Genomic DNA, 14,421 nt, shown 5'->3' with positions numbered 1-14,421 from the left:
TAAACTTGATTTTTGTTTTAATTTTTAACACAATGAACACAGTATCTTGAAAAAATTTAATTTTCTGTAAGACCAGATAAAATAAATTTGATTCTACATCATGGTAATTTACTTGTTACACCAGCTCAAGTGTGAAAAATAGAGGTGGAAAAGGGTGAACGATGAATAAAGATAAATATGAATAAAAATAAAAACTATATACACTCATTGTTTCCTCTGCATCCAGTTAGGAGTGGTGGTCCACCACAGCGTGATGAAATGGGAAATTGAACATTATAATCTAGACAACAAAATAAAACAAAATCCACAAACAAGGATAAGGTCTAGTGTGTAGAAGTAGGCGTTAAGTGATGATCAAGTAACCAAATATGAACATTACTGCTGCAACAATAGCACTAGAACCAAAATTAGCCAGCAGGGATAGACGTGAAAGAAATCCCAAAAATTACTCCCTGCCAACACTGCAGCAAAACAACTGATCCTTCCTAAGCTCTTCTTAATGTTGAAAAGAAAAACAATTTTTGAAGAAAGTTAAAAAATGTTGTTGGGGGACCTATAAAACTAATATAGTCACATTTTAAGTTAGCTAATGCGGTGGTTCTCAACCTGGGGGTCAGGATCCCCATTGGTGTCATGAGATAATGTCTGTAGTTTGCCAGATGGTTGTGAAGAATAAAATAAAATAACATAGAGTGGCAAACAGCATGGACTGAGAGCCAGGACGCAGCTCTCAGCAACATCCGCTCCTTAATGACAGTCAACATAAGAGCCAAGCAAAATACAGCTGGCCTCAGGAAATGTAACAGCAAACTTAGTTAAAACTAAAAACGGCGCAAAAATAACAATTGGCAACATAAACAGGAAGCAAACCAAACATTTGCATTTTGTAACATAAGATAATAAACTTCACAAACTTCTCAGCAAGCATGATGGGAGATGAAGGCTGTACATATTTACATTGCCTGCACCACTGATATGATGTGTTTTTGGTAGCTTTGGTAGCTGCGTTTGGTTGGTTATACAATAATTCCCGAACAGTCTCAAACAGATCCAGTGTGGTCATGAACATCAGCCTAATTTTCTGGGGGGCCGTGACTCAAAATAGTTAAGAACCACTGAGCTAATGTTAGCAAAATGCTAGCTACCTATCTAGCTAACCTGTTGCGCAGTTGCTAGCTGGTCTTTTGCTAACATTAGCGTCCAGATGTAACCAGCTGCTAAAAACTGATGTTGCTTAGCTAGCCAGTTAGCTACCGTTCTGGATCAAAACATTCACTAACTAGCCATTGATGCAGATGAGCTAGTTAGCTAGCATTTTGATATCATTTGACTATATTTCTCTTTCATAGATCCCTCAGCAACATCTTTTAACCATCTTCAAGATTTGGTTTTCTTTTCATCATAGACAGGCCTGGCACATATCATATCCTAGTAAAGGGAACAGAAAAGGAGAAAGTTAACTGATTTTCCAAAAGGGACAGAACTTAGAGAGTTTCATTTACAGAGGAAATACTGTACTCTTTATACACCTTTCACCTGTAGGCCTATACAGATATGTGAATAATCACACAGGACAGTCACACATAATGCCCACACAAAAATATATATAATTTTTTTTTTATTAATGTCCATCATTTATGATATTCCATCTGTGAAAATAATACAATATCATCTTCTTGTTTAGGAAATTCACATGTTACAGCAGCAGCAGAAAAAAGAAACATGTAACTGTAGTTTATGTATTATACATAATATAAATAAATGTAATAGGTATAATAATGAAGAATAATGTGTCCAAATGACGTGTTCATTTTGTTGCATTGTTGAAACCTTGAGTCAGTTAAGAGCTCTGTCATTATGCCACTGATATAAGTCTTAAGAGACTGTTAATTAGAATTCATTAGGAAATGATGGAAGTGGGGCAGATTAAATCTGTCTTCCACCAGAGGCCTGATGTTAGCTGGCATAGAAGGTTAGAAATAGGTTTAGACCTGTGTTCTTTCAGCTCCATTAAAGGTCATTTCACCGAACGTTTCACCTTTACGAACATCTGACCCACTTTGTCTAGCTGGAATCAAAGGTCAAGGATCAAGGATATTGTTCTTATCCCTGAGAGGCACTTTACCATCAGACACACAATAAATACAATATAGCTGGTCACAAAGTTCAGCACATTCGGTCAGCTGTTTGTCACCGTCTTGTTAACACATCAGATTTCCCTAATGATTTTTCACACACTCAGTAATGACTTTTTGCCAGAAGATGTTTTGCTCAATTAGATCATTGGCAGGGTGAGAAAGTCAAGACTGAACTACTTGTTTAAAATGAGCTGACTTTCCTTCAGCTGCAGACCTGAGTGCCAAGCAGTGTGATATCCCAAAGGCTTTACTTAACATGCAGCGAAAAGCAGAAAAAAAAGGTTCTGATGCAGCACAGTCTCAAAAGAGAATAAAATAAGAACAAGATCTGAAGCACAAAAAACATTAACATGGAAACAAATCAAACGTCGCAGACTGCGATAAAGTGAAAAAGAAATCTGTATCTCATAGAAAGTCCTTACAAGTTTGTCCATCTGTTTTTAAGAGAACATGACAGCAAGTTCAAATGGTTTTATTTTATCACAGAAGATTCGAGCACACTTGGTGTTTTTTTTTTTTTCGAAGTCAGACTTGATCAAGTAAAATGCTCAGAGCCAAGTATGCAGACATCCTCTCCCCAAAAAATGTCACTACCATGACCACTGTCTAATCTTTGGTGTGCACTCACTAGACAACCCATGCTGAGTCGATCACTGTTGAAATGGGGTCCATGTTCAGGAGGGAGAGCTGCAGTGGGCGTAAACGATGGAGAATTCAACATGGATTGTTTTTTTTTTCAATATTTGGCCTCTCTTTAGTCACTTTTTAGTCAAATCTTTCTGATATTATTTTGAAGTTCCCACGATATGGCTAGCAGAGTGCTTTTTGCGTATGTGCATCCTGTGAAACAGGCAGCTAGGGAGGGAAATTGATTGCCGTTTATGATAGTGTTGGGCCCCCTGCCATGCAGCTGAAGCAGTCCATGAATGTAGGAGGGAGACTGGTCCTATTAGATAACGCTTCCCGCACTGAGAACACAGCCAGTCCAGGACCAAAACAGTCTCCGAAACCAGTGGAGGATAGTTTGATGACAGGGAATAGACTACAGTACCAAGGTGGCTTTCTCTTAAAGTTTTGCTCCCTGCAGCATGTGGCTGAGTCACTTCTAACTGAGCTAACGGCAGCTAGTGGTTGGCTAACTTACTTTAGTAACAAGTAAGGCTATTTTTTAATCAGGGAGCTCTGTAAACAACCTTGGTACTGTATTCCCTGATAGTCTTGGAGGCTGTGTTCACTGTTAAGATGCTGAGCCCGGTTATGTTACCAGTTACTGTATGGGTAGCTACTTTAGCAACAAGCAAGCTAAAGCTATCTGTCCATCAATCTCTGTAATTAAATTGCTGAGAGCTGAAGCTGAGCAGCCAGAGGACATCAGAGGGGAAAACAGAATTATTTTCTCTATCTCCAGTTTCACTCAAACCGGTAAATAGCCTAAAGTTATAAAGTTGTGCTATTGTACAATGGCGCCCGGCCCCCAGAGGCACTCAAGTCCGCTCCGGTGAATGAATGTATTTTCCTTCCATGCTCCACTGCATCACAAATGAGTGCAGGATGAGTTATCAAAAGTTTTTAATGGTTTTCCAGGAAAAGACAGAGTCTTAAATGCCATTAAAATACCTGAGGATAACTACAAAATGACTTCTTTATGATTGCGGGGCTAGATACTGGTATATAGCTCAATTTATATGTGATAAAAAACACTTAAGCATCAATTTTGACTTCATGGGGGCTTTAATTATTTTTCAAGCTGTGGACAAAGTGTCTGAGTAGATAAGCATCCATCACACAATATGTGTTTAGTTCAGTTGTGTGCATATGGGCCTATCCATGTGTGTTTTGGACCCCCGTGAGGGCAGCAGCTGTGATGTCATGTATCAGTGTTGTGCAAGTTCACACTTCACAGAAGGTAGCTCGAAATTCAGCTCACACAGATTAAAATGAATTTGTTCGTTTCTTCTGTTTTCTAGTACAATCTGTTCTTGTTTGGAAATAGAGGTAAATGGTCCGTCACAGAATACGTCCTGTGGGTTTGACATGCGTGGAGGAATTCTGTGGGTGTTGGCTTGTGATCTTGTGGCCTTTGTTAATGATTTCTTGTGATCAGCATTCACTCACAGATGTTTCCCAAGACTGGATGGATGTTTTGACTTGAGGTGTCTTTTCAAATTCGTTGCAGATGTGACTGACATTTGGACGTGTTTTTTCAGACCCAGCCAGCACATTGCATAAAAATCTGGAGTTTCTCTCCACTGGAATCTGTACTGGTTTGTTCATAAAGCTTGAATATTCATGCTGTATGAACTGGCTTCAGCAGTATCGATAGCTGCATCTGCCAGTTGCACTCGCCATGCTGGACCAGCATTCTGTAAAACACAAACTTAACAACACTCAAGTTCACGTTAATTAATTGTAAAGTGTATATTTAGTTCATCTTTTACCAAAAACATGAATATTAAATGAAGCAATAAATGTGCTTTTTTAATGCATTCATGCACAACACTGCCTGCTGTGCTGCTGCAAAAGAAAGACAATAATAACATTTCTGCATTCAAATGTCTAAAAGTGCTAAACATATGTTATATTTTTTGTTAAACTTTGTACTTACATTTAAATTATTATTTCAAGTTACATTATCTAGGTAACAGTTAACTATAGCTATAGCTGTATAACTCCTGTGAAAACACAGAATACGTCGGATGTGTCAGAGAGTGAGCGTGGAAGTCAGTGACTGTGACTAAACATAACATGAATAAACTTAAATATTACGTCTTTGATGAACATGATTCCTCCTGGGTCATGACAAATTTTCATCTGGTTCTTCTAAAGTGAAGAAAACTCTGATCCTATGCTATTTCACAACATCATCAAATTACATCTTTTAATGCAAGACAGGAAGCTTGCAGCAAAACTTACATAGTGTATGTTCAAATAACACATTAAACTGATATATTTATTGAGCTTATATGCACAATAAGGCCGTTATTCTGTAAATATGTCTTCTTTATTTATCTTTATATTTCTTTATTGCAGGTATTCCATGCCCTATAATAGTAGCCTGGGCCATAGGAAAGTTATATTATGAAAATGAACAGTAAGTGCTGAGGAAAAAAAAGAAAGTTATGTAAAGTTCATCTAATATTTTTTAACATGTTTTCTTTAATTCATTGGTATTGATTCTTTCTTTTGTTCTGTCAACAGATGTTGGTTTGGTAAAGAACCAGGAAAATATATGGACTACATTTACCAGGGACCAGTTATTCTTGTGCTTCTGGTGAGAAACAACACACAAAGCCATTACAGACTGTTCTGTACATCCATTGCTGTTATTTTTACACTGTTTGTAAACTCATTTTACACCGACATGAGATGCATTACTAATGCCTGCATGTAGGTGTAAACTGATGAAAAAATTTCTGCCACGAAAGGAAAATGGTTTTATAATGAAACCCATTTTCATCCTGCATCTCAGCTTGTTGGTGGAATTAATCTGCCTGATGGGTTAAGGTGTTTACACTCCTGGAAATAAGAAACTGTATTCATAGGAATGTATCCACTAATGGCTATGAACAGGCTGTTACCAGCATGCAGCAGCGCGATGCCCAGTTCTGATTTGTGTGCTCATCTAACACTGTCTTGTCGAGAAAGGAGGTGACTTGTGTTGCTGCTCCTCCTGCTCAGCATTTAATGAGCAGTGACTGTACACAGCATAAAATTGCTCTCATATATCAGTGTAAGCCATTAGCACAGGGGTCAAAACTAATTATTTTGTGTGTGTGTCTCTTTCTAGATAAACTTTGTTTTCCTCTTCAACATAGTAAGAATTCTTATGACCAAACTAAGAGCTTCAACCACATCTGAAACAATTCAGTACAGGTGAGTTAATGATGTCGATGATTGTGTCTGTTTCTGTTTGCTCGTTCCAAGGACGGCATTCGATGTCTTAAGGCTGTGGAGAAATGCATTTTGAGCATCAAAGTAGCCAATTTTGAAAACAAACTAATTTTAACCTTCATAATTAATGTCAGCGATTAAATTCTGTCTTAATTTCAAGCACATCTGTGAGCTTTATCCTCCAAACACCCTCTGGGAGAGAAGATATATTTGGGGATCGAGCTCATAGCTGCTCAAAGGGAGGATATTTGGGAATCCAAGCATGCAATATAAATGAAAATCCAGTCAAATCACTGCCAAGTACAGTAATAGTAGAGATCAATTATTGTTTGATAAATACTGCCTGTAATTGCAATTATTGTTGGTAAATCACCCCCCCAAAAAACCCATATTCCTTCAACTGAAGCACAATACATCAAGCAAGTAAATCGTCTGTTTTAGTCAGAAAGTGTAAATAGACAGATGCTTTCTGATCTTTTACACATTAATTTCTTCAGTTTCATTTGTAGTATGTTACCCTCCACTAACACTTCCACTATTACCTGCATGAATAAGTTGAAACTTACTTTACAATATAAGTTGAAATTTACTTATTTGGTGATCTAAAATGGAATCAAGTTTCAGAGAAAGATACAGGACAAGGATAACCCCTAAATTTGGTAGCCAAAGTACATTTTTGGTGACCCAAATTTAAACTTATTTAAAAACAATACAGATGGAATGAAAGTTTCCAGTGGTTTTATCCACTTTCACTGACGAGCCTATGTCAAGTCATTATGGATTCCTTTATATGGTCATCTCATCTTGCACATTTTCTAGGTTTTCTTCTGATGTCCTCCGGTTTCTCAACTCTCAGTGATTTACAGACTGTCTGATCGACAGATGTCTTAACTTGTTGCTAAAGTAGCTAACTGCTACTGCTAATTAGCCATACACTCCCCCAGTGTTTTGAGCTCCGAGTTCGGGCAGAGCAATTAGCCGATAGCGGCTAAAGTAGCAAACTGCTCACAACAAGTAAAGCTTTGAGTATCAAGAAACTCCATAAATCACACGAAGTTGAGCAGGAACAGCTGGAGGATATCAGGAAACTGGAGGCACACACCACAGTACATCACAACCTTAGATGTGTCTTATTCTAGCCACTTAAACTCTTGCTTCCTTTCAATCCAAAATTTTTGTTGCTGTTTTATTTTTTATAGTCCATCTTTTGCGTTCCTGGCCCTTCTGTAAGGATCATGTTTGGATCAGGCTTTGTAAACCTAGACTTCAGTGCCCCGACATATCGTAGCTAGCCGCTGACAAGTACTGTTTGTATAGAATGTTGAATTAAAAGGCACAAAGGAACCGGGATGTCTGTGAAAGTGTACGTTTGTGTTGGTAAAGGCTTGCAGTGTGGGGATAAAACATGGTGGCCTCAGAGGGACACCTACACAGGTGATGTGGTGGCCAGAGATTAACTTTTTGTGAAAATTTCAGGACAGAAAATCCCCATAATATACTAATTGATGATGAACACCATAACAATTGGTGAAAATATTCTGATCAAATCAGTTTTGGAGGAAATAATTCCTGCTTTTAGTTATTAATAAATGTCCTGTTCCTCTTTGTAATATATGTAGGAACTGATGTGTTTTGATTGCACTAATTAAGCCGGCATACCAGATTGTTGAATAATTCAACTTAATAAAAAATTTAGAAAATGTGTTTCTAAGCTTCTTCAGCTTAATGACAGTTTTAGTTGCTGAGAAGATACACCGTGCTTCATATGATCCTCACAACTTGTAATTGATCTTCCTAATATTAGCAACAAATTAAGTAGACAGGAGTAGACAGGATTTTGCATTGTGATAAAAATGCCTGTCCAGACAAACAAATTATCCTGAGTGAGCACACAGTATTCTAATATTTCTTGGAAGTGACCATTCTGTTCAGTCCCAGCAGTAACCTTTGAAGGTGGAGAACCTCTCATGTGTCTGACAGGACTTGATGAGTGAATACACGCAAAGATTTGGCAGGTGGAGAGGATAGCTGTATGCAATCCTACCCCATGTTGTCATGTTGTGCATCTGACCGCTAAATTGTGAGAGTGTTTTCTCACCTTTTACTTTAAGTGTATTTTTCTGCTTCGGGAATGATTTAGAGTGTACATGGTGTTTACAGCGTCACTGCTCAGACAACCGCAATTCAGGCTTTTCGGGATTGAGTTGGATTTACGGTTGTTGTGTGACAGATATGCTGACATGAGCCCTGCGGATTTAAGTGAGTAGAAGACAGGAGAGCCAGGCATAAATTGTTGACCTAAAAATAGAGCATAATGGTTTCTTCAAAAATGACACCCGTTTTACCAGAATTATATGAATAATATAAACAGCGAGATAAATGCAACCAGGATGGGAATTTCTCTAATCTTTCAGTTGCATGTCTTACACGTCATGTCAAGATTGTGGACAGGAAACATATTTTTTAAGGAATATATCTTCTCATATTTAAAAGCCCAACTTCATATAAACATTTTTGGTTTCCTGATGCTTTTCGTCAGCTCTTTAGTTAACCAGAAAAAATGCTTAAACTGACACTTCAGCCACTTACCGTCTGGAAAAGAGCTGCAAAACCTCTAAACCCAAATCAATTTATTTACACCTGCAGTCTTAAAGCTTGAGTGCAGGACATTTACATATAAATGAACGTCCACATTCAAGCCCTCGCCAAACAAGTTCACACAGTGCTGATTAAGCCTGTCACTGCCAGGTAAATCTCTCTGTATTTCGCAGTATCCCCAAACTTTTACATCTGGTGCTGTGGTGACATTTCCACACTGGTGCACCAGTGATGATGTGTTTTATATCAACCAGCAATGATGAGTTTGCCAGGGCTGAAGAGGGGAGCAACCACAGAGGCAGAGCAGGCCATAGCCTCACTCTAACTGCCAGGAGGGTGTGTAGGGGAACCTTTGTTAGATATTTAACAACATGACAGACTCCATGGAAGAGGGAGAGACTAAACTGGCTCCCTGGAGGTGCAGATGCCTCCTGGTCCACCACACCCCTACTCTTCCTCTGATTGGCTATACCCTTCTGGGCGTTTGCTAAATGCAACTGTTTGCTCACTGTGATGCTAACCAGCACTATGAACTCGTCAGGACTATGAGCAGAGCAGCTTACCCACTGCAGCTCATGTTTTTGTTCCCAGGGTTGTGCAAAGTCTGTTTCCCCTTACCTTAACCTCAACCCAACCTTATCCTAACCCTACCCAGAAATCTGGCACAACAGCTGGCCAGTCACACGCACAGACCCCGCTGTGAGCTGGCTGAGAGATGGGTCTCGAAGGGTCAAAGATAAGGCTGGGTTGGGGACAATGTAAAGGGAAACACATATCGATTGGGGAAGCAGACTTTGCAGAACAATGGGAACAAAAAACAGTGAGCTGCTGTGGCTGAGCCACTCTCCTCCCTCTCCTCTAATTCACAGCACCAGTTAGCATCATGGCTTAGTGTTAGCCTTCAGCTTTAGCAGAAGCCTGGCATGCCTGAAAGGGTATAGCTAATCAGAGCAGAGTATGGGCGTGTCTTCCTGCAGGGCATGTTGGGTATGTGTGTCCAGTGAGTAAATTTAGCCTCTCCGCCATGTTTTATAATGTGACGGTGCTGTGGTTCAGATCTGCTCATATTTGGGGACAAAACACACTGGTTAGGGTGAGGTAAAGATCATTGTTTGGGTTAAAATAATCACTCTTGTGAGAACTGTTGCGGGTTACCATCTGGAAGCAACCAAGTGGACTGCGCCATCTGTAGATATAAAGGCCTCTATTGATTCTACGATTCTAGGGGTGGCACGGTGGTGCAGTGGTTAGCACTGCTGCCTCACAGCAAGAAGGTCCTGAGTTCAAATCCCCCCAGCTGTGCAAGTTTGCATGTTCTCCTCGTGTCCGTGTGGGTTCTCTCTGGATACTCCGGCTTCCACCCACAGTCAAAAGACATGCAGCATTGCATTAATAGGTTAATTAATTGGTGACTCTAAATTGTCCATAGGTGTGAATGTGAGAGTGAGTGGTTGTCTGTCTCTGTGTCAGCCCTGCGATGAACAGGCGACTAGTCCAGGGTGTAACCTGCCCTCACCCAATGTCAGCTGGGATAGGCTCCACCCCCTGCAACCTGTCAAGAATATGTGGTTATGGACAACAAATGAATGAAAATGAATCTAGAATTCTCATTTTCAGGTGACAATACACTTATGAAAATTTACTTATGAATACTGTATTCCTTTCCTGCCATATTCAGCGCACTGAATGGTGGTTCGCTGCCATCAATGCGTGAGGATGTGGAAATAGATAGCAAAAAAGTTGTAAAGAGCTTTGAATATAAGTGTCGTCATGTACTAATTATAAACCTTTAATAGAAAGTGGCTCAATAGAATGTGACATCCATATGGCAAACTAGGCTTTGTCCCTTCTCTCTGTGTTGTTTTTTCTGTTAAGCAAAGCGTTGGTGTGTGTGTTTTCCAGTGTTTTCCTCTAACACTGAATCATGCCAAAATCACCAAAGATGAAATCCAAGTTCTTTTTATAGTAACTCTATGAGCAAAGCAGCTGATGTTCCATCCCTGTCTTCACAGAAAAGCCGTGAAAGCAACACTGGTCTTGCTACCTCTGCTGGGCATCACCTACATGCTCTTCTTTGTGAATCCTGGGGAGGATGACATCTCACAAATTGTTTTCATCTATTTCAACTCCTTTTTGCAGTCTTTTCAGGTGAGAACACAGAAAATGATACAGAATGACACATTGGCCAGTGCTCGACAACCCCCCTCCCACACACACACACACACAAAGTGTATACAAAGTGAGTCATGCTGATTTCTTAATGCGTGTTATCGCAGAGCAGTCTCACTTCTCTCAGGATGACGTTTCAGGTTATGAGCCTTCTTGTGGGACGTTGATGTGAAGTAGCATCTTGGCTGTGCTTACACACAATATGGCGCCCCTGCCTCATGTTCACAGCTGACAGGATTAACAGGGCCATGTGGGCATGATTTCTCTTCTCTGGACATTTTTTTCTATCTTTCTATCTGCTGCACTTAAATGTGAGACTGAGTGGGAGGGGGGAAAAAAAGGCATTTCAAGCAGAGCGTCTTTATCATCAAGAATTATATTTGGCATGGTAAAATGTGTTTCCAAAATTGAATGCTTAATTTCTTTTGCCTTTTCCTCTCATGACTGCAATATCTGAATTCTCTGATGTCTAATTAGGGTGTCATTATACAATACAGCTGCACTTTCAACTGCTAGTAATAGTTCTATGTGTTATTCTGCAGGGGTTCTTCGTGTCTGTGTTTTACTGCTTTCTAAATGGAGAGGTGAGTCAATGGAGGTTTGCAAAAGTCTGTATTTATGATTTTAATTAAATCTTCAAAGTCTGTCTTGATGTATGATGTTAATAAAGCTGCACATGGAAGTATTTGATTAGTTTAGTGGTGTTTTTTTTTTCCTTAACTTAACTCCTAGTTACAATTTTTGCTAAGTTCAAGCAGAGGTGGGATCAGGTAGCTTTTGGTCTCCATAATGAAACTGTAGCATTTTGATGATGGTCCATTAAAATAAAAGCAAATTTTCTGGAATTTCAGTTGTTTGAAAGTCATTAATGCTGTTATAAGAATTACACATTTGTCAGTAAGTGAAAAATGAAGGATCATTTTACTGCTCTCATCCAACCCTCAAATAACTGAGACTCGGGGGTGGAGAGGTGCTTAATTTGTACAGAGGAGAGTTTGAGTCACCCCTCTTGAATAATTAGTAATACAAGTTAAAGACTGTCATTGTCGGCAGTGATTATGGTGGCATTAAGGAATAGTTTGGAATTTTTAACTCATAGATGTAGGGAGGTTATTTGCAATATATTCTCACCTTGTCCTTCACATTTCATATCTCATACATCTTTATCTCATATTCTCTCTGTAGTCTCAGACAGGAGAGTTTTGGGAAATATGCTTATTTGCTTTTTTTGCCAAAAGTTCAAAAAACCCACAGTCCTGAAAGCAAAATCTCTTTCCGACGAAGGTCCATTGCTCCAAAAGAACACACTGTCCCTGCAGTTGTTAGTTCAGTGGAGCCTTTGGAGCAATGGGGTTTTGGTCCAATTGGCCACTTTTTGGACTTTTGGGGTTTTGGAATGATGGGCTGTCAGAATGGGCAATCCCCATTTGTTAAGTATGAAGCTACACCCAGCAGATAATTATGGTAAAAACGCTAGCCTAGCTCTGACACAACTTGTTGTTTGTACACTGACACAAGCACCATGTAATGTGTTAATTAGTGAGCTTCAGATGTGCTGGGAGGCAGATTTTTTCACCTTTAGTCAGAGCCAACTTTAGTCCTCATGCTAAGCTAACTGTCTCCTGAAAATAGCTTCAGTCAGTCTTCTCATTTCACTCCTGGCAAGAAAGCCAGAGAAGGAATAGCTAGTTTGGCTGTTAAAAGAAATCCACCTACCAGCAGATCTTAATTTGGGCCGGAGCTGTCCGGGGCTTAACCTATGACAGAAATGTATTCAGTAACATCAAAACAGGAAGCACAGTGATTGGATTTAGTGCAGCAGACATTGAGAGAATCACTGCCCCTGGTATCATCCAATCACCTAGAAGCACCAAAGGCTAAGCTAACCCAGCTAAGACAGCAAGCGAGTGAGATGCGTCGTCTTCTGAATTTCATTATGCATCAGCCCACATCCTTCTTCTCAAGCTGCCCACGTAACAAATCTCAATTTAGCCCCTGCCTACCATCATCCTTAAAGCAAAATTGCGTATCTGTGTTAGCAGTGATAAGTTACAATATCAAACCAAGTAAGATTGCCAAATTGTGATGTTTAAGTAAAACATGAGACCAACCTGTTAAATTTCCATTATCATCTATGTCTGTTTCAGGATTGCAGCTTTATATTTAATAAACCGACCCACTGTAAGAATGGTGTAGAGCTCAATAGCGACCACCCACATTTTCAAGTTTTCTGGAAGAGAATTTCACATTAATTTATTCCACTGACATTTCAGAAAATCCTTACATAAAGCATTTTAAGCCTGGAACCAAGCCAACTAACTACAAGATGAATTATGACCATAAAATATTTGATTCAGAAAGAGAAAAAGGATTAGAAAGTGGCAAAAAAAAAAAAAAAAAAAGCAAATGAACAATACTGTTGTGAATGATAATGCTTCTTCATAAATGTAAATTTTGTCACATAGGGGGGTTAATTCATATAAACAAACATTGCAGTGTTTATATTGTGATTAACAGTAATATGTGTATTTTGTGTTGTGTGTGTATATGTATTATATTCATTGTGGCATAACAGCATAATGATTAATGCGACTGATGTTAGCTACCTAACTAGCCAGGCTGCTAACAGAACTACCAGTTAACGTGTGCAGTAAACATACCATAGCTCATGATTAGTCTACCTTGGATGGTTGGGACATTATGGCAAATAATCTAAATCCAAAATAATATCGTATTTATCATCAACATTTTAGGTCCGTTCTGCAGTGAGGAAACGGTGGCACCGTTGGCAGGACAACCACGCCCTTCGAGTGCGAGTGGCACGAGCCATGTCCATCCCTACATCTCCAACCAGGATCAGCTTCCACAGCATCAAACAGACCACAGCTGTGTGACCGTGGGAGCAAGCACATAATCTCCAGTACAACCTCTAAGGGAACAGACTTAATCTTTTTTGTCCAGTACAAACAATGAAGTGATTTACAGAACAGACTGATTCCTCCAATGAGGCCACAGTGTGTCCAGTGTGACTGAAGAGCCGGGCAATTTCTGCTGTCTGGTGAAAACAAGTAAAGGCATCTAAAAGTGCTTGTGAGGTGATTGGACGCATGAGATTCTTGGAGGATTTACCTCCCATAATATACTGTACATGAGATACAGGGTTTGAGTTTTTCTGGAGAGTTTAAAGTACATACATCGTCATCAAAGTGTCACATCGCAGCAAGTCTTACCATCTGATCTTACAGTGATCTTATCGCTGTCATGTTACCACTCAGTGGTTATTAATGGAGCAAGATAGTCCTACAGGTTTGCAGCAGCTCACACACTTGTAGGCATCTGCTCCATTCTTACTCAGTGGGAAGGCGACACTGAACACTTGCAATTAAATCCGATACATGTGCCAAGATGCACTCAAAATGTTGCAGTAAAAAACCATTTCTACTGAGTACGATGAATATCAAAATGCAAAAATGCTCTTTGAGCGAACTGCTCTGTGGCATCAACAGCTGCTTGGAAAGAGGCTTTGGGGAAGAAGAAGCTGCACCTGAATTAAATATCAAAAACTATACAGTATAAAAGGCAAAAGATTCAAAAGAGGCACTGCTCTCTCTTGTGAAAAGAGAGA

At 39.5% G+C, this 14,421-nt stretch overlaps 1 protein-coding gene across 1 annotated transcript in view; it reads left to right on the top strand.

The window, feature by feature from the left end:
* crhr2 (corticotropin releasing hormone receptor 2) overlaps positions 1-13,888 on the top strand; it is a 47,389-nt gene extending 33,501 nt beyond the window's left edge. The window contains exons 7-12 of the mRNA XM_084731482.1: positions 5,169-5,229; positions 5,337-5,409; positions 5,926-6,011; positions 10,640-10,775; positions 11,339-11,380; positions 13,550-13,888. Coding sequence (XP_084587608.1) covers positions 5,169-5,229; positions 5,337-5,409; positions 5,926-6,011; positions 10,640-10,775; positions 11,339-11,380; positions 13,550-13,690 — 539 coding nt within the window. The 3' untranslated portion in view covers positions 13,691-13,888. The remainder of the gene's footprint in view (positions 1-5,168; positions 5,230-5,336; positions 5,410-5,925; positions 6,012-10,639; positions 10,776-11,338; positions 11,381-13,549) is intronic.
* Positions 13,889-14,421: the final 533 nt, after the last annotated feature.

The sequence above is a fragment of the Lutjanus erythropterus genome, chromosome 12 (genome assembly GCF_056507025.1).
Source record: "Lutjanus erythropterus isolate fLutEry1 chromosome 12, fLutEry1.hap2, whole genome shotgun sequence".
Taxonomy (NCBI): domain Eukaryota; kingdom Metazoa; phylum Chordata; class Actinopteri; order Lutjaniformes; family Lutjanidae; genus Lutjanus; species Lutjanus erythropterus.
The sequence above is the reverse complement of the archived record's forward strand: the minus strand, read 5'-3'. Positions and strand labels throughout refer to the sequence as shown.